Raw genomic sequence first — 22,806 nt, forward strand, 5'->3', positions numbered from 1 at the left:
ATAACCAGAAATCTGGTTTTTAATAACCAGAAATCTCTACTGTTTGGCTCTTGATATTTTTCTCCCTGCTAATGGAAGCAAGGGGGTTAAGAAAGGTCTTAACCTCTTCCCTACCCAGTGATGCCCCATAGGACAAACTCTCTTTAAAATACCATAAAAAAGAAGAAAAATATGTAAACATAATTCCTTTTTTTGACATAATTATTTTCATCGAGATACAAATTCCTAAAAAATATTAAACTTTTTTGTTCCTTAATAAAACTTTCTAACTTAAAAAAATCATCTTTTATATCTACTTAGTCTCAAAGTATCTCATTACAAAATAACACTGGAAGGAGGAAGTGGAGCTGGGCTGCCACTGGGACAGTGTCTGCAGAGTCCAATTCTAGGAAAGTTTTTAGGAGGGAGGGGACAAGATAGCCAATTAGATATACCCAGGAAACACATCTCCCTTCAAGAGAAACCAAAATATCAAGTAAACCATCACATTTCAAACAGATTGTCTGAGAGAAAACACTGAAAGTTGAGAGAGACGTGATGCAGACACCAAGGTTGAAGAGGAAGCTGGAAAGCCTGCATAGAATCTCTTAACACAAGGACTGGCTCTTGGTCCTGAACAGAGCCAAAGTAAGGGGAGAGTGAAGGAACTACAGAACACCACACCTCTGGGATCCTAACTATAAAAGATCCCACAACCCACACAGACATTTGAATCGGCAAAGGAATTGCCCACAGAGTATGCAAAGGCAGAGCTCAAACCTGTGCAGAGCTCAGAAGGGTTGGTGGAACATGAGACAGCTACAGCAAAATGCAACCACAGGTTTCCATCCCCCAAGCCTCTCCATCTTGCTCTGAGTAACTGTAGCACCTACTGACTGCAGAGCCAGAGGAGAAAGTAGGGCTCCCTTTCTCATGCGATTGAGCAAGGCTGATCCACATGTCCCCTTGTCTTCCAGCTTCTCTCAAAGCCACCTGCCTCACCATTCCTGTAAGAGGGTGCGCAGAGCACAGCCTCCACTGCTCCACCTGAGTGTTTTGCCAGTGACCTGGGAGCAGTTTAGCTCCCCCAGCACAGCTGGTGTTCAATCCCATGGGGCCAGAGGACAAAGCTGCAGGCCCAGTCCCAACCTCCCAGGGTTGGAGTACACTGCCCAGGGTTTCAGAATTGAGATATGTGGTTAGAGCTCTAGTGAGGAGGGAGCCCCCACTCAGAACAGAAACAGGGAGGCGAGAGTTCATGTGCCGCCAAGGGAGCTGGGCATCCTTCCCTCCCCAAGACCAGCCTGGGAAGGGTTCAGTCTGTTGGCCAGTTGAACCTTCTACTTGAGGGAACCCCATGGCCTGGAACACCTGGGATAGCCCAGCAATTTCAGCACAGAAAGCTTGGGACAAATCTAGCTGGTTAGGTCTGTTCCTGGGGCAGACACTGGAGGGAGATCTGCTTGGGGGATCCCACAGCCATCTGCCAGGCTAAAAACCCCAGGCTGCAGGCACCACACAAGCTGTACATCTGTGGCACCAATACCCTGCCTGGGGATCCTCTGCCCTTGATCCGGTTCATCATCAAACCACCAAAAGACATATCCCACAACCTACTCTGACTCTGCCAAGCTCAGAGGACCAGTGGGTCCCCAGGGAGTTGTGAGTCTTTGGTGATCTAAGCTTCAGCTTGAGCTGTCCCTAAGGGAGGGGGTGTGCAGCCAACCAGGGTCCCCCTTAGGGCTAAGGAAGCATAGGCAAGACATCCATGATTGGAGGGGTTCCCCCAATACCTAGGAACAGGCTTAGTGAGGGGGTAATCTTCTATCCTGCAACAACATTTTCCCCCTACCACATCTCCCCTCACCGTATCTCCCCTACCACCACATCTCCCCCTCCCCAAAGCACTGCTAGGAAGGCACTCAAATACAAAGGAGGCTTATAGCTGAGTAAGCATATCTGCCAGCCCTTACTCTTAAATGCCATCTACTGCATCACAGCCTGAATTACACCACCAAACAAAAATAAATTCCTTTAGCACACAATGCCTGTAAAACCCAATGAGGAAACTAGCCCAAACTAAGGAACCCATACAGAACCTTAGCCCTCTGAAAAGACCCAAAAACAAAGCCAACCAACTATACACAATAGTCGAACCCTCAAGGGATAAAAGAAAATGAAAACAAGCCCCATCCAAATGTGACCAGTTTATAAAAGAAAAAGAAACACTAGCCCCCTCAGCTGAGATGAAATCAGCACAAGAACTCCAGCAATTCAAAAAGTCAGAGCATTTCCTTACCTCTAAAGGATCACACTAGCTCCCCAGCAATGAATCCTAATCAGATTGAAATATCAGACATGACAGACATAGAATTCAAAATCTAGATGGCAAGGAAACTTAACAAGATTGAAAAGAAAGTTGAAATCCATTTCAAGGAAGCCAGTGAAATGATCTAAGAGTTGAATGACAACATAGTCATTTTAAGAAAGAACTAAAGTGAACTTCTGGGACTGAAAAATTTCCCTAATCTCACTAGATAGGTTGGCATATAAATTCAAAAAAAATTCATAGAACCCTTATGAGATACTATACAAGATGACCACCCCCAAGACACAGAATCTTCAGACTTTCTAGGTCAATGTGAAAGAAAAAATCTCAAAGGCAGCTACAGAAAAGGGTCATATCACTTACAAAGGGGATCCTATCAGGCTAACAGTAGACTTCCCAACAGAAGCTATACAGGCTAGAGGAGACTGGGAACATATTTTCAGCATTATTAAAGAAAAGAAATACCAGTCAAGAATTTAATATCCCACCAAACTAAGCTTCATAAAAGGAAATTTTTAATATTTTCCAGACAAGCAATCACTATGAGAATTCATTACCAATAGACCAGCCTTGCAAGAGATACTTGAGGAGTTGTAGACACAGAAATGAAATAACAATCTGTATTACCATAAAAACACACTTAAATACACAGCCTGCAGACCCTATTGAGACTACACAATCAAGACCACAAAGCAACTAGCTAACAGCACCAGGATAGGATCAAAACATCAGATAGCAATATTAACCACGAATGTTAATGGTCTAAATGCCCGACTTATAAAACAGAGAGAGGCATGGTGGCTAATAGAACAAGACCCAATCACCATCTGCTATCTTCAAGATAACCATCTCACATATAATGAAACCCACAGGCTCAAAGTAAAGACATGAAGAAAGATCTACCATGCAAACTAAAAACAAAAAAAAGCAGGGGGTCCTATTCTTATATCGGATAAAACATACTTTAAAGAAACAACATTAAAAAAGGACAAAGAAGGTCATTATAGTCATTACATAATGATAAAGAGTTCAATACAATGAAAAGACTTAACTGTCATATACACACACACACACACACACATGCACGCACACGCGTGCACACACACACACACTCTGACATTGGAGCACCTAGATTCATAAAGCAAGTACTTCTAGACCTACAAAAGACTTAGTCACACAATAATAGTAGTGGACTTCAACACCCCATTGACAGCATTAGACGAATCATTAACACAGAAAACTAACAAACTCTGGATGTAAATTTGACTTGTCCAATTTGACATCTAAAGAATACTCCACCCATCAACCACACAATACACTTTATTTTCATCTGCACACTGAACATATTCTATGTTTGACCATATGCTTGGCCATAAAGCAAGTCCAAATAAAATTTTAAAAACCTGAAATCATACCAAGCATATATGTGAACCACAGTGGAAGAAAAATGGAAGTGAATAGCAAGAAAATCTCTCAAAATCACACAATCACATTGGCATCAAACAAACTTACACCTGAATAACTTTTGGGTAAACAATGAAGTTAAGACAGAAATTTAAAAATTCTTTAAAATAAATGAAAAAGAGATACAACATACCAAAATCTCTGGGATGCAGCAAAAACAGTGTTAAAAGTTTTTATCAGTAAATGTCTACATCAAGAAGTTAGAAAGATCTTAAATCAACACTCTAACATTGTACCTAGAGGAACTAAAAGAACAAAAATAAACTAACCCCAGAGCTAGAAGAAGAAAACAAATAACTGAAATCAGAGCAGAATTGAACAAGACTGAGACACAAAAACCTATTCAAAGGATCAATAAAACCAAACATCATTTCTTTGAAAGGATAAACAAGATTGATAGACTGTTAGCTATTATCAAAGAAAAAAAGAAAGAAGATCCCAATAAGCACAATGAGAAATGACAGAGTTGACATTACAACTAATCCTACAGAAATACAAAATATCTTCAGAGACTATTACGAACAGTTTTATGCACACAAACTAGAAAATCGAGAGGAAATTGATAAATTGCCGGAAACACACAACCTCCCAAGATTAAACCAGGAAGAAACTGAGAACCTAATCAGAGCAATAAACTCTGAAACAGTTATAAGAAACCTATCAACTAAGAAAAGTCCTGGAGCAGATATATTCACAGTTGTATTCTACCAGATATACAAAGAAGAGCTGGTGTCAATCCTACTGAAACGATTTCAAAATATCAAGAAGGATGGACTCTTCTGTAACACATTCTAGGAAGGCAGCATCATCTTGATACCAAAATGAAAGACACAACAAAAAAGGAAAACTTTAGGCCAGTATCCCTAATGAACACAGAGACAAAGATACTCGATAAAATACTACCAAACTAAATCTAGCAGCACCTCTAAAAGTTAGTTAACTACAATCAAGTAGGCTTTATTCCCAGGATGCAAGGATGGCTAAAATAAGCAAATCAATAAATGTGATTTACCACATAAACGAAATAAAAAACAAAAACCATATGATCATATCAATAGACATAGAAAGCGCTTTCAATAAAATCCAACATCCCTTCATGATAAAAACCCTCAAAAAACTAGGTATTGAGGGAATGTATCTTAAAATAATAAGAGCCATCTAAGACAGACCTACAGCCAACATCACACTGAACAGGCAAAAGCTGGAAACATTCCCCTTGGGAGGTGGAACAAGACGAAGACACCCACTCCGGCCACTCCTATTCAACATAGTACTAGAAGTCCTAGCCAGAGCAATAGGAAAAAGAAATAAAAAGCATCCAAATTGGTAAAGGAGAAATCATATTGTCTCTCTTTCCTAATGATATAATTATATGCCTAGAAAACTTTGACAACCTCCTGATGATATAATTATATACCTAGAAAATCTTGACAACCACCAACAGGCTCCTAGAACTGAAGAACAACTTCAGTAAAGTTTCAGGGTATAAAATCAATGTATAAAAATCAGTTGTACTTCTATACACCAATAACGGTCAAGCTGAGAGTCACCTCAAAAACACAATCCCATTTACAATAGCCACACATGCACAAAATACCTGGGAATATATCTAAGCAATTAGGTGAAAGATCTCTACAAGGAGAACTACAAAACACTGCCGAAAGAAATGACATAAACAAATGGAAAAACATTCCATCCTCATGAATTGGAAGAATCAATACTGTGAAAATGACCATATACTGCCCCAAGCAACCTACAGAACAAATTGCATGATTGAATGCAATACCTATTAAAATACCAGCATAATTTTTCAGAGAATTAGAAAAGAAATCCTAAAATTCATATGGAACAAAAATAGCCAAATCAATCCTAATAAAAAAAAAACAACAAAGCTGGAGGCATCACGTTACCCAACATTAAACTATATTACAAGGATGGCTACAATAACCAAAACAGAATGATACCATTACACAAATAGACACAAAGTCCAATAGAACAGAACACAGAACCTAGAAATATAGCTACATACCCACAATCCATCTTATCTTTGACAAAGCTGACAAAAATAAGCAATGGAGAAAGGACTCCCTGTTCAATAAGTGGTGCTGTGATAGCTGGGTAGCCATATACAGAATAATGTAACATATGGAAAAGAATTTATGACTAAGTCCTCGAAAGCAATTACAACAAAAACAAAAATTGACAAGTGGGACCTAATTAAACCAAAGAGCTTCTTCTACACAGCAAAAGAAACTATCAACAGAGTAAACAGACAACCTACACAAAGGGAGAAAATACTCACGAACTACGCATCCAACAAATGTCTAACATCTCAAACCTGTAAGGAACTTAAATCAACAAGAAAAAAAACAAATAACCCCAGTAAAAATTGGGCAAAAGACATGAACAGATACTTAAAAGAAGACATACAAGCAGCCAACAAATGTGAAAAAAAAAGCTCAACACAATAATCATCAGAGAAATGGAAATCAAAACCATTCTGACACTAGTCAGAGGACTATTATTAAAAAGTTGAAAAACAACAGATGCTGATAAGGCTATGGAGAAAAGGGAATGGTTACACTCTATTGATGGGAATGAATTAGTTCAGCCACTGTGGAAAGCAGTTTGGAGATTTCTCAAAGAACTTAAAACAGAATTACCATTCAACCCAGCAATACCATTACTAGGTATATATCCAAAAGAAAATAAATTGTTCTGCCAAAAAGACATGCACTCCTATGTTAATCACAGCACTACTGACAATAGCAGAGTCATAGAATCAACTGAGGAGCCCATTCACAGTCGATTGGATAAAGAAAATATGGTATATCAACACCATGGACTACGACGCAGCCATAAAAAAGAATGAAATCATGTCCTTTGCAGCAACATGGATACAGCCAGAGGTCATTATCCTAAGTGATTTAATGCAGAAACAGAAAACCAAATACCTCATGTTCTCACTTATAGCTGGTAGTTAATATTCGGCACACGTGGCCATAAAGATGGCATTATTAGACACAGGGGACTACGAGAAAGGAGAGGAAGGGTGGGGGGTAAGGGTTGAAAAACTACCTATTGGGTACTATGCTGACTACCTGGGTGACAGGATCAATCACACCCCAAATCTCAGCATCATGTAACATACCCATGTAACAAATATACCTCCTGAATCCAAAATAAAAGTTGAAATTTTTAAAGTATCTACTTATAAATTATGCGTTAATTAATTTATAACAAACAGAAGGAATAGCAGTAACTATACAGAAGAGAAAAACATCTTAACCAAATGATTAATATTAATATCATTAATAAAGGTCCAACAGACTATGTGCCTCTGGGTGTTCATATCCCCAATAGAACATAACTACTTATTTTGTAATCCAGCCAATAATGGACAAGCTCATTCTAATCATAAGGAAAAAGTAAACAAACACAAATTAAGGGGCATTCTATAAGAATTCTAGCTAGTTTTCTTTAGAAATATCAATCTCATGCAAGAAAAAGACTGAAAACTGTTTTAAGTTTAAAGTAGCTGACAACCACATGCAAACAGAATCCTGAATTGGACCCAGTACCAAAGAAATAAAATTTTTAGTAAGGAACATTATTTAGACATTTAACCAAACCAGAAAATGAATTATAGGTGAAAGTACATCAATTTAAATATCTTTAATTGACAACTGAACTATGATCACATAAGGGAACATTTTAGTTCTTAAGAATGACACTGAAGCAGTAAGGAATGAAGGACCATAATGTATGCAACCTCTCAAGTGGTTAAAAAATGTGTATGTGTTTAGGGAAAGGAACAGAATTATAAGACAAATGTGACAAAATGTTGAAAATAATGAATCTAGGAAAAGTCATATGGGAATTCTTTGTACTGTCCTTATAACTTTTCTGAAAATTTGAAATTACTTCAAAATAAAAAAATTTAAATTATTTTTTAAGATTACATATTAATGTGAAAATTTTCACAATAAACAATTGAACAAAGCAAGCCTGACAAAATACAAAGTACAAGCCTGACAAAGTACAAGTGCTTTGAACAGTGACAAGAGGCTTGTACCAGAAAGTAGCTCCATATACTGCTTTCTTCATCAAAAAAAAGTCTTGCTATTAAAAAATAACTCAGCTATCCTAAACTCTGCTTAGTGACATTCTGGCACAACCTAGTAACAGTTAATGTACCAGCACTATACTTTGAGTAGCACTAGTCTAAATACCATCTATTTATAATCAGTCAATCAATAACTACTTTAAGAATTATACATACGCATTTGGAATAATATACACCAAGTTATAACCAGTTTATGCTGGGTAACACAACTGAAGGTAATTTTTACTCTCTTCTTGTATTTTCTTATTCTTATTGTTTCTTCCTTTTTTTTTTTTTTTTTTTGACGGAGTCTTGCTCTGTCACCCAGAATGGAATGCTGTGGCTCAATCAGACATATGCCACCATGCCTAGCTAATGTTTTATATTTTTAGTAGAGATGGGGTTTTGCCACGTTGCCCAGGCTGGTCTCTAACTCCTGGGCTCAAGCAATCTGCCCAACTCAGCCTCCCCAGTGCGGGGGATTACAGGATATGAGCCACTGCACCCGGCCTCTTCTTGTATTTTTTAAGTTTCTGAAATTAACATGGATTACTTTTGTAATAACAAAAACAAAAGTAAACTTTCAAAAAATGTGTAGGTGAAAAAGAATTAGCAAGCAATCAGATTTACTGGAATTTGCCTCCTATATTAAAACATGACATTTTGTCTTAATGTTTACATACTACCAACATTTTTCTAAAAGGCTTGTACTTACAGCTGATCTTGAAGCTCCACAATTATATATTCTAATTGTTCCTTCTCCAGTTTATGGGCCAGATCAGAATCTTCAATCCTTTGAAGTAGTATTTTATTCTGGGAGACAGATTCAGATAGTTGGTTCTCTCGAAGTCGTAAGAGTTCTTCAAGGTAACCCTGGAAATCCAGTATCATCAAGATATAGCAACTGCAAAATTCTAATACACATCCTGAAGATAAATGCTGAGTAGCTTAAATACTATTCCTATTTATATTGTAATGAAACAATTTCAAAGCATTACTAACAAATTAGTAAAAAATTTATTTTAATTGAATATAAAAATTTAACATATATTCTCCATTATTTAAAACTCTTCTCTGAAGTTTGAGAAACTAATTTGATGCAAAACTTAGTTAAAACATTGTAATTCTAAGCTTCAAAACAACTGCATGACTCCTAGCTTCAAAATACAGACCTAAAAACAGAATAACCAATTAGAAAGTTGCCTCTTTGTGATTATTTTTCAAAAACACATAGACATTAACATTTTAGCATTAATATGTTAGTGAGAGGTAGTATAATGTTTTGGTTAGGCCTGCTGGCCTAGTGTCATATTCCAGTTTTACCACTTATCAGCTATGTGTCCTTGGGCAAGTTACTTAAGCTCTCTGTGCCACAGTTTCACCATCTAAAAAAGTACGACCCATCAGAGTACCCTAGTTGGTAGGCTTAAATGAATCAATACAGGTAAATTGCTTGGAACAGTGTCTAGTACACTGCATGCTATGTATAATTACTAGCTATTATTATTGGTAAACACGTAATAGGATATAAGACTTTTTGGAATGATCTCTTAACCTTTTACTCTTTACTTTTTCTTTGTCCTTCTGCCCTGCTTTCTGGGAAACCTTATTGAATTTATCTTCCAACCCTTTGTACTAAATTTCTGAATTCAGGAAATCATATTTTTAATTTTCAAAAGCTCTTTCCTGTTTTCTGATTGTTCTCTTCCCATGGCATTCTATTCTCTTTAGTTGCAATGTACTTTGAAATTCCTCTAAGGATTTTTAATTAGAATCTTTTTAAAGTATTCTATTACATGTTACCCTATTCATGTGTCATTAATAAACTTTCACTTATTTTAGATTTATGATACATGTTAAGAGTAGTTAATACTATTCTTCAAGAGCTTATTTTTCATATTTCTTCCTGATAATTCTCAAATGTTTTTCTATAATAAAATCTCAGAAGTTAAATTTTTATAAATGAATATTTCATATATATATACAGCTTAATATAAACAATATATATTCATAAACATTAGTAATTAAAGAATACTCACATATCCACCACCTAGATTAATCACCAATACTTTAAAAGCCAATATAATGCCTTCCTTGATTGTCTCCTCTGCAAAGGTAACAATATCCTAGATTTGTATTTATCATCTCTTTACTTTTCTTTCCAGTTTTACTATAAATATGTGTCATCTTAAACAATAAGTTGTTTAATTTTGCTTGGTTTTGTCAATATCCTTTTGAAAATGTTTTGTCTATATTGATGAGTCTAGCTATAGTTCATTTGCTCTAAAAACTGTATAGTATTCCATTGTATGAATATTGCTGTTTATTCACTCTTCTGTCACTGTTCTCTCAATGACCATTTGGATCACTTTAGGTTTTTCTTAATATAAACAATAATGCTGTGAACACACTGTTACGTCTCCAGGTACGCACATCCAAGGAGATATATCTAGGAGGAGAATTCCTAGGATATAGGCTGTGTATATCTTCACATTTACTAGATATTGCTATTGATATTGCCATTGTAGTAATCATTCTTACTACTGGTTTTATACTAATCACATTCCCACTTGATACTATATTCACATGATCTTATGTTAGTATAAAAGTTATACTGGGATTCATTAAATTCATTCAAAACTATTCCTTCTTTTTCTATTCTCAGGAACAGTCCATATAAAATAGGGATCACTCATACAGTTGAGTGCCACTTAATGATGGGGATATGTTCTGAGAAATGTGTTGCTAGGCCATTTTGCCATTCTATGAACATTACAGAGTGTACTTACACCAACCTAGATGGTACAGTCTACTACACACCTAGGCTAGATGCTATAGCCTATTGTTCCTAGGCTACAAACCTGTACAGCATGTTACTATACTGAGTACTGTAGGCAACAATAGCAAGTATTTATATATCTAAACATAGAAAAGGGACAGTAAAAATATGGTATAAAAGATTTCTTTTTTAAAAAAAGGCACAACTATGTAGGCCATTACTGTGAAATGGAACTTGCAGGACTGGAAATTGCTCAAAGTGAGTCAGTGAGTGGGTAGTTAGTGAATGCAAAGGCCTACAACTACAGTACCCTACTGCAGACTTTATAAACACTGTACACCTAGCCTACACTAAATTTATTTTTGTTTTCTTTCTTCAGTAATAAAATTAAACTTAGTTTACTCTAACATTTTTACTTTATAAACTTTTAAAAATCTTTTTGACTCTTTTGTAATAACAGTTTAAAACATACATTGTACAGCTATACAACAATATTTTCTTTTTAACATCCTTATTCTATAAGCTTTTTTTCTATTTACACATTTAAAAAATTTTTAACTTTTTAAACTTTTTCATTATAAATGAAGACACAAACACACACATTAACCTAGGCCTACACAGGGTCAGGATCATCAATATCACTGTCTTCCACTTCCACCTCTTGTCCGACTGGAAAGACTTCAGGAGCATTAATACATGGAGCTGTCATCTCCCATGATCACAATACCTACTGCTGGACTACCTCCTAAAAGACCTGCCTGAAGCTGTTTTACACTTAATTTTTTTGTTTTTTAAGTAGAAGGAGTACACTAAAAAATAATGACTAAAAAGTATTGTATAGTAAATATGTAAACCAGTAACAGTATTTTATTATCAAGTATTATGTACTGTCCATAATTGTACATGCTAGTTTTTAATGACTGGCAGGGAAATAGGTGTATTTAACACCAGCATCACCACAAACACATGAGTAATGCATTGTTTTACAACATTACCATGGCTACATCACTAAGTGATAGGAATTTTTCATCTCCATTATAATCTTATAGGACCACCTCACATACATGACCCATTGTTGGCCTAAACATTATTATGTAGTGCATGACTGTATTTGGTAGACTCACCAAAACAATACATGATAGTTTTTTTTGGCGGGGGATTGGATAGATTTTAAACTACTTATTCAATTTGTTAAATGGCTATATATCTATCAGTTTTGATAAGTAGTATTTATAAAAATTCTTTGTTTTGCAAAGTATTATCATAAAATTATTTAAATATTCTCTAATAATTATTGGGAGGGTTTCTCCCACATTTATGCTGTGCTGTCTATTCTTCCATTCTTAAGATTATCTGTGCCTTAATTAAAAAAAAATTATTCTAGCTAGAATGTCTATTTCATTAATTTTTGCAAGTAATTATCTCTCGGTTTTGTTAATTATGTTTCTTTGTTTTTTACTTCATCAATATCTGTTATTTTATTACTTTCCTTCTTTTTGAACTGGTTTGGTTGCTCTTTGACTACTTCTTGGATACTTATCTCTGTAATTTTCATTGTTTTTTTTTCTAAATATCTAAGTATTTCTACAAGTACTATACAAGTTGTGTGGCAACTTACAACGGTTAGTATGCATTATTTTCATTCTCATTCATTTTAAAGTATTCTATTTCATCAATTTTTTGACCTATAATTTAGACAATTTTTTCTTTAATTTCATGGGTCACATGTGGGTGGTGCTAAACTTTTTGTATTGATATCTAACTTTACTGCGCTATTCACATGACCTTATATTAATATAAAAGTTATACTAAAATGATAATATTGTATCATTTCTTTGGTATTTGTGGACATTTGTTTTGTGACTTAGTGTGCTCCATAAAAAATTGGCTGGGTGCAGTGGCTCATGCCTGTAATACCAGCACTTTGGGAGGCCGAGGTGGGCAGATCACTTGAGGTCAGGAGTTAGAGACCAGCCTAGCCAATGTCATGAAACCCTGTCTCTACTAAAAATACAAAAATTAACCAGGCATGGTGTCACATGCCTGTAGTCCCAGGTACTTGGAAGGCTGAGGCAGGAGAATCACTTGAACCGAGGAGGTGGAGGTTTCAGTGAGCCAAGATTGCACCACTTCACTCCAGCCTGGGTGACAAAGCGAGACTCCATCTCAAAAACAAAAACAAAAAACAAAATAAAACAAAAAAAAACACTATAGCTGTTCCATATATGCTTGAAAAGGTTACATATTCTAATTGTTAACATTTAATATATTTTAGATCAGGTTTATTGATTGTGTTACTGAAGTTCACTACATCTGTTCAATCTATAAATTACTCTGACATTAAAATTTCTTATTATAATTATGGAATTACCAATTTATTCTTGACATTTAATTAATTTTTGCTTTATATTTTCATGGATATATTGTTAAATATATGTAAGTTCAGCACTGATATATGTTCTTGGTGAATGCTTACTTTAAAAAGTAAGCATTATTAAGACTAAAGAAAGACACTGCCTTTTAAAAAAATGTCTCCGCCTTAATGTCTACATTTAATGATATTGACATAGAATTCTTTTAGTATCTGTCTATTTATTCCCCTAGTTTCAACTTTTTATGTCATTATATGTTATGTGTCTCTCTTATCAATAGCATAGAGCTAAATTTTATAATTATTTTTCAATAAATCTAAGAGTTTATCTTAACTGGCAAGTTTCTGCCATTTACTTTTATGGTGGTGTTGACTCTTCTGGTTATATGTAATTTGCATTTTTTGTTCTCTTTTCACTATCCTTATTTTTTCTAATGTGTTCCCTTCTATTATACTGATCAGTCTTTCCTTATTTCTTTTCTTTCCCTCTACTAGTTTGAAAATTAAACATTCTACTTCTATTCTCTTAATTGCAACTTCTAAATGTTAATTTTGGAAACAGGCACACACATTTAAAAATGTCTCTAACTTCCTTCACTATATTACAAAGACCTCAAAAGACTAGCTCAAAAGACTACTCAAAATTCATCACTTTCTAATTATTTCACCATATTTTAATTATTATCTATGTTCTTATGGTCATTTACATCTATTTCATCTATCTTAGTAGAAATACTATGTAATGGTGTTCTACTGTGCATCTCTCACTCTTTCTGATGTTTTTCAGTCAGTGTTTTAGTTCTGCTCTGCATTCATACTCCCAGTGGTGGTCTCTAGCTGGCTTGTATAGGCTCTCAAGAACTGACTGTTAAATTTCAGACATTTAACTCAGTTGTAAAACATTGCTGTTATTAAAAATTAAATTATATAAATTTACAACTCAGTAAATTATATTAAACACAAAGGCAATAACTACTCAAAATTCATCACTTTCTAATTATTTCACCATATTTTAACTATTATTATCTATGTTCTTACAGTCATTTACATCTATTTCATCTATCTTAGTAGAAATACTATGGAATGGTGTTCTACTGTGCATCTCTTCCCAATTTTGCATTCAGTGATGTCATATTGGTAGCTTTAAATTGGCCATGATGGGAGTATTTATCCCAGAAAAATTGGCAAACACTACAATTGAGGGCTTCTGTTTCCATCTCCTCTAAAAGAGCCAGTTAAACATATTTCAGTATACCAATGTCACCCTATATTGGTCATTATTTTTGCTATTTCATGTAACCAAGGTTTCTTTACAAATTTATTTGTTTACTCTGTCATTTTGCATCTCACTCCTGCATTCTAGGTTCAATTTCCACCTGAATGACAGGGTCCTATGCCTGCTGTTTCCCTGTTGGTGTTAAAATGCAAGTTTCTAGGTTAAGGAATTATGCCTTCACCCCCATCCCTGGGGCCTACAGTTCTCTCAATATATGCACATATTCTTATTGTGTTAGGTCTATGTTTCTGATCCCTAGTGAGTTCCTTTTCTTGAGGGAGTAGCTCTGAATAAATCTTTTAAAAAATTGTATTCTACTCAGCATTTTCAGATTTTTGTGATGAAGATACTTTCAGATTATCTTAGTCTGAATTCTTGCTGGTACCACAAGTCTCCTTTAATAGCGCATGAAAAGTTTTCTTCATATGCATCATGCAAATGTTTATAGCTATATAATTTGGATTTAAAAAGTATTTTCTAAGCAACAGCTATCTGTATAGATAAAATTATTTATATTTGTAAAATGATAACAATTTCCCCACTGCATTTTTAATTTTTTGAATATTTCTATCACTAATTCCATTGGGCTTTCCTTTATTAAAGAAGAAGAAAAGGGAAAAATAGAAAATACAATAAAAAAGTAATGGTTAAATCTCCTTAGTAGAGTTTGTTTTCTTTCTGTTATATACTCCACTTTGCCTACTACAGTGCTTAACACAAAAGAGCTGCTAAAATATCTAATTTTCAAAAAAACAGATGTACGTGCTTAGGCAATCACTGCATTTTCACAAACCAATAATCTTTTATAAAATTAATGATAGAAATTAAAATCTCAAATACATAAATTAAACTGCTTATTAAAATAATGGCTTGTTTTTATGTTAAAACATAAAATTGGAAAAAGTTCAACAAACAAAAGCATCTTCTATGACTGCCTGATTTTTCATTAAAAGGAGGACAATTCAAAAACAGAAGAGAAGCAGCAATGGATAAATAATTTTATTCAGTTAAAAATATTTCGGCAGTCACAGTTCAAAGGCAATAACAAGAATAAAATTAAGTGTGTTTTGATAATTTTAAAATACCTTCTGTTCCAGGGTAAGCTGATACTTTTGTTTAACTCTCTTACACTTGTTGAACCAACTGTTCTCATCCATGAGGAAAGGAGGTCCGACATTCTCTGGAGTACTGCTTTCACTACCACTGCTTCCCAAAGTCCTTAGCTCCTCCTCATCACTGCTGATACTATCAGAACTGGGAATATCAAAATTTTTTAAAAAGTTAAAAATATGTTCCAACTTGATTCTTAAACACTTTTATATTTGCAAGCTACAGTGAACAAATTTGAAAATATTCAGTACTAAATACAGAATTACAATATCATAAAGATTTTAGCTTCCTGAAAAAAAAAAAAAAGGCAAGTTAGCATAGGCTGCTGAATCCCTCTTGGAAACCAACCCTAGAGATACTACAGAAGTTCAAATGAAGTTTATGTTAGGCAGGAATCTAGACCCAACATAGCGGTATCACCAGGCATGGCAAGCCGTTAGGACTTCCCGCCCTTCACTTCCTGCTGAGACTCTGAGCGCACAAAAAAAGCCAACGCCTGCTAAAAAATCCCTGCTCTGTGCAAGCTTCTGGACACGTCATTCCTCAGAAATTGAAACCTAACTCAGGAAAACCAAAACCTACAAATCCCACCTACCTCGCCCTATAAAAGGCCCCCGATACCTGCCCCGAGCACGACTTCCTCGGCCCTCCTCCTAGAGGACCGCTGAACCTCGCCCGCAAGCCCAGTGAAGGCTACCTCTGTTCTCATCTGCCTCCTGTCTTCTTGCTCGGCTTCCCATTACATTACATTGGTGCCGAAAACTGGGAGGAGACCCCTCCCCAGACCCCTGCCGGTTCGGGCAGGCTCTCCTCTCCCGGAGCCAGGACCTCCTCTCCGAGCCAGGAACCGTTTCACCAAATCCGAGACTCAATTCGATCACTGCTGGGTAAGTTTTCTCCTGTACTGCAGGCTCCGGGAGTCCCTGCCCGAAAATGCGGCCACATCAAGGCCTCCCCCGTCCGTCACTTGTGACCTCGGCACCAGGGACTAGGAGACATCCAACCTCTCCGGAAGCCGCCACACCCCGCACTCTGCGTGGCAGTGGGAGGATGCCCCCATTGCCTCCGGACTGCCCGCCTCAGGATCATAGGGGCTGCCCATTCCAAACCAGACCCAAAATCCCCTCTGGGGTGCCTCTTGGCTAATTTCCAGGCTTTAGGTCTCAGCCAAGACCTAAAACGAAAGCGGCTTATTTTCTTCTGCACAGTGGCATGGCCGCAGTATAAATTAGATAATCAGTCTCAGTGGCCTGCAGAACGCACTCTAGACTTTAATATCCTCACAGATCTGACCAAGTTTTGCAAGAGGCTAGGCAAATGGTCCGAGGTACCCTACTGAAGTTCAGGCCTTTTAGGACTTGTGTTCCCACCCAGACCAGACCTCTGTGCCCGATGTTTGTTGGCCCAGGTCTTGCTCGCGAAATCTACTCCCTCAAGCAAGGAGAAGGACGACTCCTCCTCTTTCTCTGAGCCCCCTGATACTCTTTCCCTGACCCCCCTTCAGTCCCCTGCTCAACCTCCCCCTTACTCTGACCCGTCGTCATCTCCGTCCTCGTCGGCGCCACCCCTTCTGTCCACTCCTCCTGTGTCCCCACCAAACCTGACGGATCCTGTCTCTCCTAACTCCTCCTCCTCCTCCTCGCCTGTCTCAGCCCATACCCGGTCCAAGACCGACCTCCTGTGCCCCTTGCAGGAAGTGGCAGGCACCAAAGGAGTGGTCTGGGTCCATGTGCCGTTTTGCTGGCAGACCTGTCTAAGATTGAAGAGCGTGTAGGCCCTTTCTCGGCTAACCCCACTCTGTATATCAAAGAGTTCAGATACCTATGCCAGGCGTATGACCTCACCTGGCATCATCTCCATGTCGTTATGACCTCAACCCTGTCCCCTGAGGAACGGGAGGTATCCTAGCAGCAGCCAGGCAGCATGTTGACAAGGTTCATTTAACTGACCCCCCCATGCCAGTAGGCACCGAGGTGGTGCCCTCGGCTGAGGCCAGCTAGGACCACCAGGTTGGGCAGGCAGGCCGCCACCGCCGAGACATGATGGTCCAGTGCCTTCTTGCCGGCATGCAGGCAGCCTCCAATAAGTCGGTCAACTTTAATAAATTAAAGGAGGTAGTCCAAGACTCAGATGAAACTCCGGCCATTTTTCTTAACTGACTGACTGAGGCACTCATTCAGTACACCCGCCTTGACCCTGCCTCCCCCGCAGGAGGAACCATCTTGGCTATGTACTTTATTTCTCAGTCAGTTCCGGATATCCGGAAAAAATTTGAAAAGGTGGAGCACGGCCCTCAAACTACCATCTAGGATTTAGTCAAACTGGCCTTCAAGGTCTACAACTCCAGGGAGGAAGCAGCTGAGGCCCGGCGACAGGCCAGGCTAAAACAGAAGGTACAACTCCAAACCCAGGCCTTGGTAGCAGCCCTGAGGCCGGCTGGCTCCAGGAGCTCTCAGAGAGGAGGTACTCCCCAAGCGCCACCTGGTGCCTGCTTCAAGTGTGGCAACGAAGGCCTCTGGGCCAAGCAGTGCCCCACCCTAAGGAGCCAACTCGCCCCTGTCCGAGCTGTCAGCTGATAGGCCATTGGAAGTCAGACCTGCCCCAACCTGAAGACGGTCGCTACGCCTCCACGTGACAACCCTCCTGCAGGTACTAGAGGCGTCTTCCAGCTCCTCAACACCGACGAAGATTGAAGAGGCTCAGACTCAGGAACCCCTCTTACTCTCGCTGAGCCCAGGGTTATGCTCCAGGTAGCGGATAAGTCCATATCCCTCCTTATGGATACGGAGGCTACCTACTCTGTTTTGCCTTCCTTCAGTGGCCCCAGCCATCCCTCCGCTGTCACGGTCATGGGAATTGATGGCACTCCCTCCACCTACCGCCAGACTCCTCCTCTGTCTTGCCGCCTGGATGGCTCCCTCTTCTCGCACTCATTTCTTATTCCTTCGTGCCCAGTCTCCTTGTTAGGATGAGACCTCCTCTCCAAGCTAGGGGCCTCAGTTCACTTCCGGCCCAACCCCTCCCTGCACCTCGCGTTCTTCTTTCCCTTCCTCTCGCCTGATTAAACCCCGCCAGGCTGACCCCCCACTCCCATTTCTAGTCCCCATTAATGCTAAGGTGTGGGACATCTCTACCCCAATCATTGCCCAGCACCATACTCCAGTCCGCATCTGGCTGAAATCCCTCCAAGTTTCCCTCTAGACCCCAGTTCCCTATCTCCCTTGAACACTGATAGGGACTAAAACCCATCATCATGCGCCTGCTCCAGCAGCAAATTCTAGTCCCTGCCAACTCACCATGCAATACTCCTATCCTGCCTGTACGGAAAAGCTCCGGGGCCTACCGCCTTGTGCAGGATCTACGCCTCATCAATGAGGCAGTAGTCCCCACCTTTCCAGTTGTTCCTAACCCATATACACTTCTCTCGCGCATTCCCCGATACCACTCATTTTACTGTCTTTGACCTAAAGGATGCCTTCTTCACCATTCCCCTACACCCCGACTGTCACTTTCTGTTTACCTTTACATGGGAAGATCCAGACACTCATATTTCTTCCCAGCTGACTTGGACTGTTCTGCCTCAAGGGTTCTGAGATAGCCCCCATTTTTTCGGACAGGCACTGGCACAGGATGTTAGCCTCTGTCCCCTTACCCACAGCACACTATTGCAATATGTAGATGACTTATTACTATGTAGTCCCTCCTGGGAGAGCTCCCTGGCGGATACTGCTACACTTTAAAATTTTCTTGGCGACCGAGGTTATCGGGTTACCCCAGCCAAGGCTCAGCTTTGCACCCCTTCTGTCACCTACCTAGGCATACTCCTCACACCCACTACAAAAAGCCTCATGGTGGATAGAATAAGCCTCATCAAAACTCTCCAGCCTCCTCAGGATACGGAAGAGATCTTGTCCTTCCTAGGACTGGTAGGGTATTTCAGGCATTGGATTCCCAACTTTAGGGTCCTAGCCAAGCCTCTCTACCAGGCTGCCAAGGAAGCACCCACTGGACCACTGTCTGACCCCTCATTAGTTGCCAACTCTTTCAAGAAGCTTCAGGACTGTCTCCTTTCTGCCCCTGCTCTCTCTCTCCCCAACCCCCTTCGGCCTTTTCACCTATTCACCGGGGAGTGTCAAAAGGTAGCTACTGGCCTCCTAGCCCAGCCGGTTGGATCCACATACCAGGCTGTGGCCTATCTCTCCAAGCAGTTAGACCCCACGGTCCAGGGCTGGCAACCTTGTCTGCGAGCCCTGGTGGCTGCCACAGAACTTACCAAGGAGGCCCTCAAGCTCACCCTAGGACATTCTCTTACTGTCTAGTCTTCTCACCGACTGTCAGATCTCATCACACACAAGTGTCTCAGCCACCTCACCCTGTCCCAGCTTCAACAGTTCCACCCCCAATGCTTCCTGGTGCAACCGGACAGGATCTGCGCCTCCACATCTAACTGCCCCTGCAGCTCCCTGTGTCCTCCACTTCATCCAGGACCACATGAAAGGAGTCTCCCAGGTCACTTTCAATCAGATGCTACTCCACCCCTATACCTGAGTTCTGACCTCCAAAGAACCCCACGATGGGCCTATATCAGCAGGAAGCAGCCAGATGAATACGTTGCCCCTTTGTCTTATTAGAAAGAGGTCGGAATGATAGGCAGGAATCTAGACCCAACATGGCGGTATCACCTGGCATGGCAGGCCCTTTGTTAGGACTTCCCACCCTTCACTTCCTGCTAAGACTCTCAGTGCGCGAAAAAAGCCCACGCCCACCAAAAAACCCCCACTCTGTGCAAGCTCCTGGACACGTCATTCCTCAGAAATCAAAACCTAACTCAGGAAAACCGAAACCTACAAACCCCACCTACCTCGCCCTATAAAACGCCCCTGATACCCGCCCCAAGTGCGACTTCCTCGACCCTCCTCCTAGAGGACCGGTAAACCTCACCTGCGAGCCCAATAAAGTCTACTCTGTTCTCATCTGCCTCGTGTCTTCTTGCTCGGCTCCCCATTACATTACAGTTTACAGATATAAGGAATTAACATATAAACCAAGAATGCCCAAAGGAGAGACAAAAGATTTCCAGAGAAGAGAAACAGACACTCTAGATGTGCCAGAAACAGTCTTCTATCTGAGTTCTTTTGTGCTTGATGTCTTTCACCTACAATGTTTTCAAGGTTTATCCATGCTGTAGTAGGTATCAATGCTTCACCCCATTTTAAGGCTCAGTAATACTCCATTGTATGGATACACTACATTTTTAATTTATTCACCAACTGATGAACACTTGTGTTGTGTCCACTTTTGGCTATTAAGAATAATGAACATTCATGTACAAGTTTTTGTCTGACCATATGTTTTCAGTTCTCTTGGATGGAAAGATAATTGATATCTAGGAGTAGAATTTCAGAATCACACGGTAATTCTGTATTTAATTTTTGAGAAATTATCTAACTTATTTCCACAGCAACTGCATCATTTTATATTTCCCCATCAGAAATGCAACTTCTCCACATCCTCACCAATACTTATATTTTGTTGATTTTGGATATAGCTATCCCTGTGGGTATAAAGTGGTGTCTTACTGTGGTTTGACTTTGCATTTCCCTAATGACTAATGATGTTGAGTATCATTTCATGTGCTTCTTGACCACTGTACATCTTCTTTGGAGAAATGGTTATTCAAGTTATTTGCCCATTTTAAAATTGGGTTATTTATATTTGTGTTGCTAAGTTGTAGCAGTTCTTTATATATTCTAAATACTAGACCCTGATTTTGTGTATGACTTGCAAAAATTTTCTCCCAGTCTCTGGGTCACTCTTTCATTTTTTGATGGTATCCTTTGATAATGCAAGTTTTTAATTTTGATTAAGTCCAATTTATCTATTTTTTCTTCTGTTATTTATATTTTTGGTGTCATATTTTAAAAAATTGCCTAACTCAGGGTTATGAAAAATTTACATCTATGTTTCCTTTATAAGATTTTATAGTGTTAGCTCTTACATTTGGGTCTTGGATTCATTTTTGAATTAATTTTTGCATTTCATATGAGTTTAAGGTCCAAATTCATTCATTTGCATGTAAATATTCAGTTGTCCCAGCATCATTTGGTGAAAACACTATTCTTTCTCCATTGAATGGTTTTGGTACCCTTTTCAAAACTCCACTGACCATAAATGTATGGGTTTATTTACAGAATTTTAATTTAATTCTGTTGATTTGCATGTCTATCCTTGTGCTAGAGGCATATTTTTTTGATTACTGGAGCTTTGTAGCAAATTCTGAAATTAGAATGTATGAGTCCTCTGATTTTGTATTTCCTTTTCAAGATTGTTTTGGCTATTTAGGATCCCTTGTGATTCAATACAAATTTTGGGATTAGCTTGTCCATTTCTACAAACAAAAAAAGGATGTTGGAATACTGATAGTAACTGAATTGAATCTGCAGATCAATTCAGAAGTATTGCCATCTTAAGAATATGAAGTGTTTCAATTAATTAACAAGGATATCTTTTTATTTACTTACATCTTCTTCAATTTCCCTCAACAATGTAGCATCAATTTTTAAATTTAAATTAATCAAAATTAAATTTAAATGAAAATTCAGTTCCTCAGTCACACTACTTACATCTGAAGTAGTGAATGCCACATGTGGCTAATGGCTACTGTGTTGGCTAACACCAACTAAAGAAATAGGTATGTGTGGGCATTATATAGTTATGGTAATTGATGTTACGAATCAATAAGTGTGAATAGGCTAAAATCACTCATTAAGAAAAAAAAAAAAAACCTGTATCACAGAACAAAACCCAACTGTAAACTGCACAAATGAAATACATCTAAAACTAAATTATTTATTTATAGTTTATTTCAGAGTTTTGATGTAAAAAATTCAGCGATGTGAACTTTTAAATAATTATTTTTAATTTTAATGGTTATGGGTACATAACAGGTGAGGTATATATTTATGGGGTACATATGATGTTTCGATACAGGCATTTAATATGTAATAATCACATAAGGGTAATTGAGAGTATCCATCACCTCAAGGATTTTTTTTTTTTCTTTTTTTGATACAGGATCTCACTCTCTTTCCCAGGCTGGAAAGCAATGGCATGACCACAGCTCACTATAGCCTAAAACTCCTGAGCGTAAGCAATCCCCTCCCCTCAGTCTCCCAAGTAGCTAGGACTACAGGCAAGCATCACTACATCTGGCTAACTTTTTTTTTTTTTTTGAGACGGAGTCTCACTCTGTCGCCCAGGCTGGAGTGCAGTGGCTGGATCTCAGCTCACTGCTAGCTCCGCCTCCCGGGTTCACGCCATTCTCCTGCCTCAGCCTCCTAAGTAGCTGGGACTACAGGCGCCCACCACCTCGCCCGGCTAGTTTTTTTGTATA

The 22,806-nt window shown here is 38.7% G+C and overlaps 1 protein-coding gene across 3 annotated transcripts in view; it reads right to left on the reverse strand.

Annotated features, from left to right (window-relative positions):
• The window catches only part of RUNDC3B (RUN domain containing 3B), a 179,937-nt gene that overhangs the window by 46,153 nt on the left and 110,978 nt on the right, over positions 1–22,806 (reverse strand). For all 3 annotated transcript variants that reach the window (XM_011961769.1, XM_011961767.1, XM_011961766.1), the window contains 2 exons: positions 15,389–15,557; positions 8,593–8,750 (listed from right to left, as the gene is read on the reverse strand). In XM_011961769.1, coding sequence (XP_011817159.1) covers positions 8,593–8,750; positions 15,389–15,557 — 327 coding nt within the window. The remainder of the gene's footprint in view (positions 1–8,592; positions 8,751–15,388; positions 15,558–22,806) is intronic.

The sequence above is a fragment of the Colobus angolensis genome, unplaced genomic scaffold (assembly GCF_000951035.1).
Source record: "Colobus angolensis palliatus isolate OR3802 unplaced genomic scaffold, Cang.pa_1.0 Scaffold569, whole genome shotgun sequence".
Taxonomy (NCBI): domain Eukaryota; kingdom Metazoa; phylum Chordata; class Mammalia; order Primates; family Cercopithecidae; genus Colobus; species Colobus angolensis.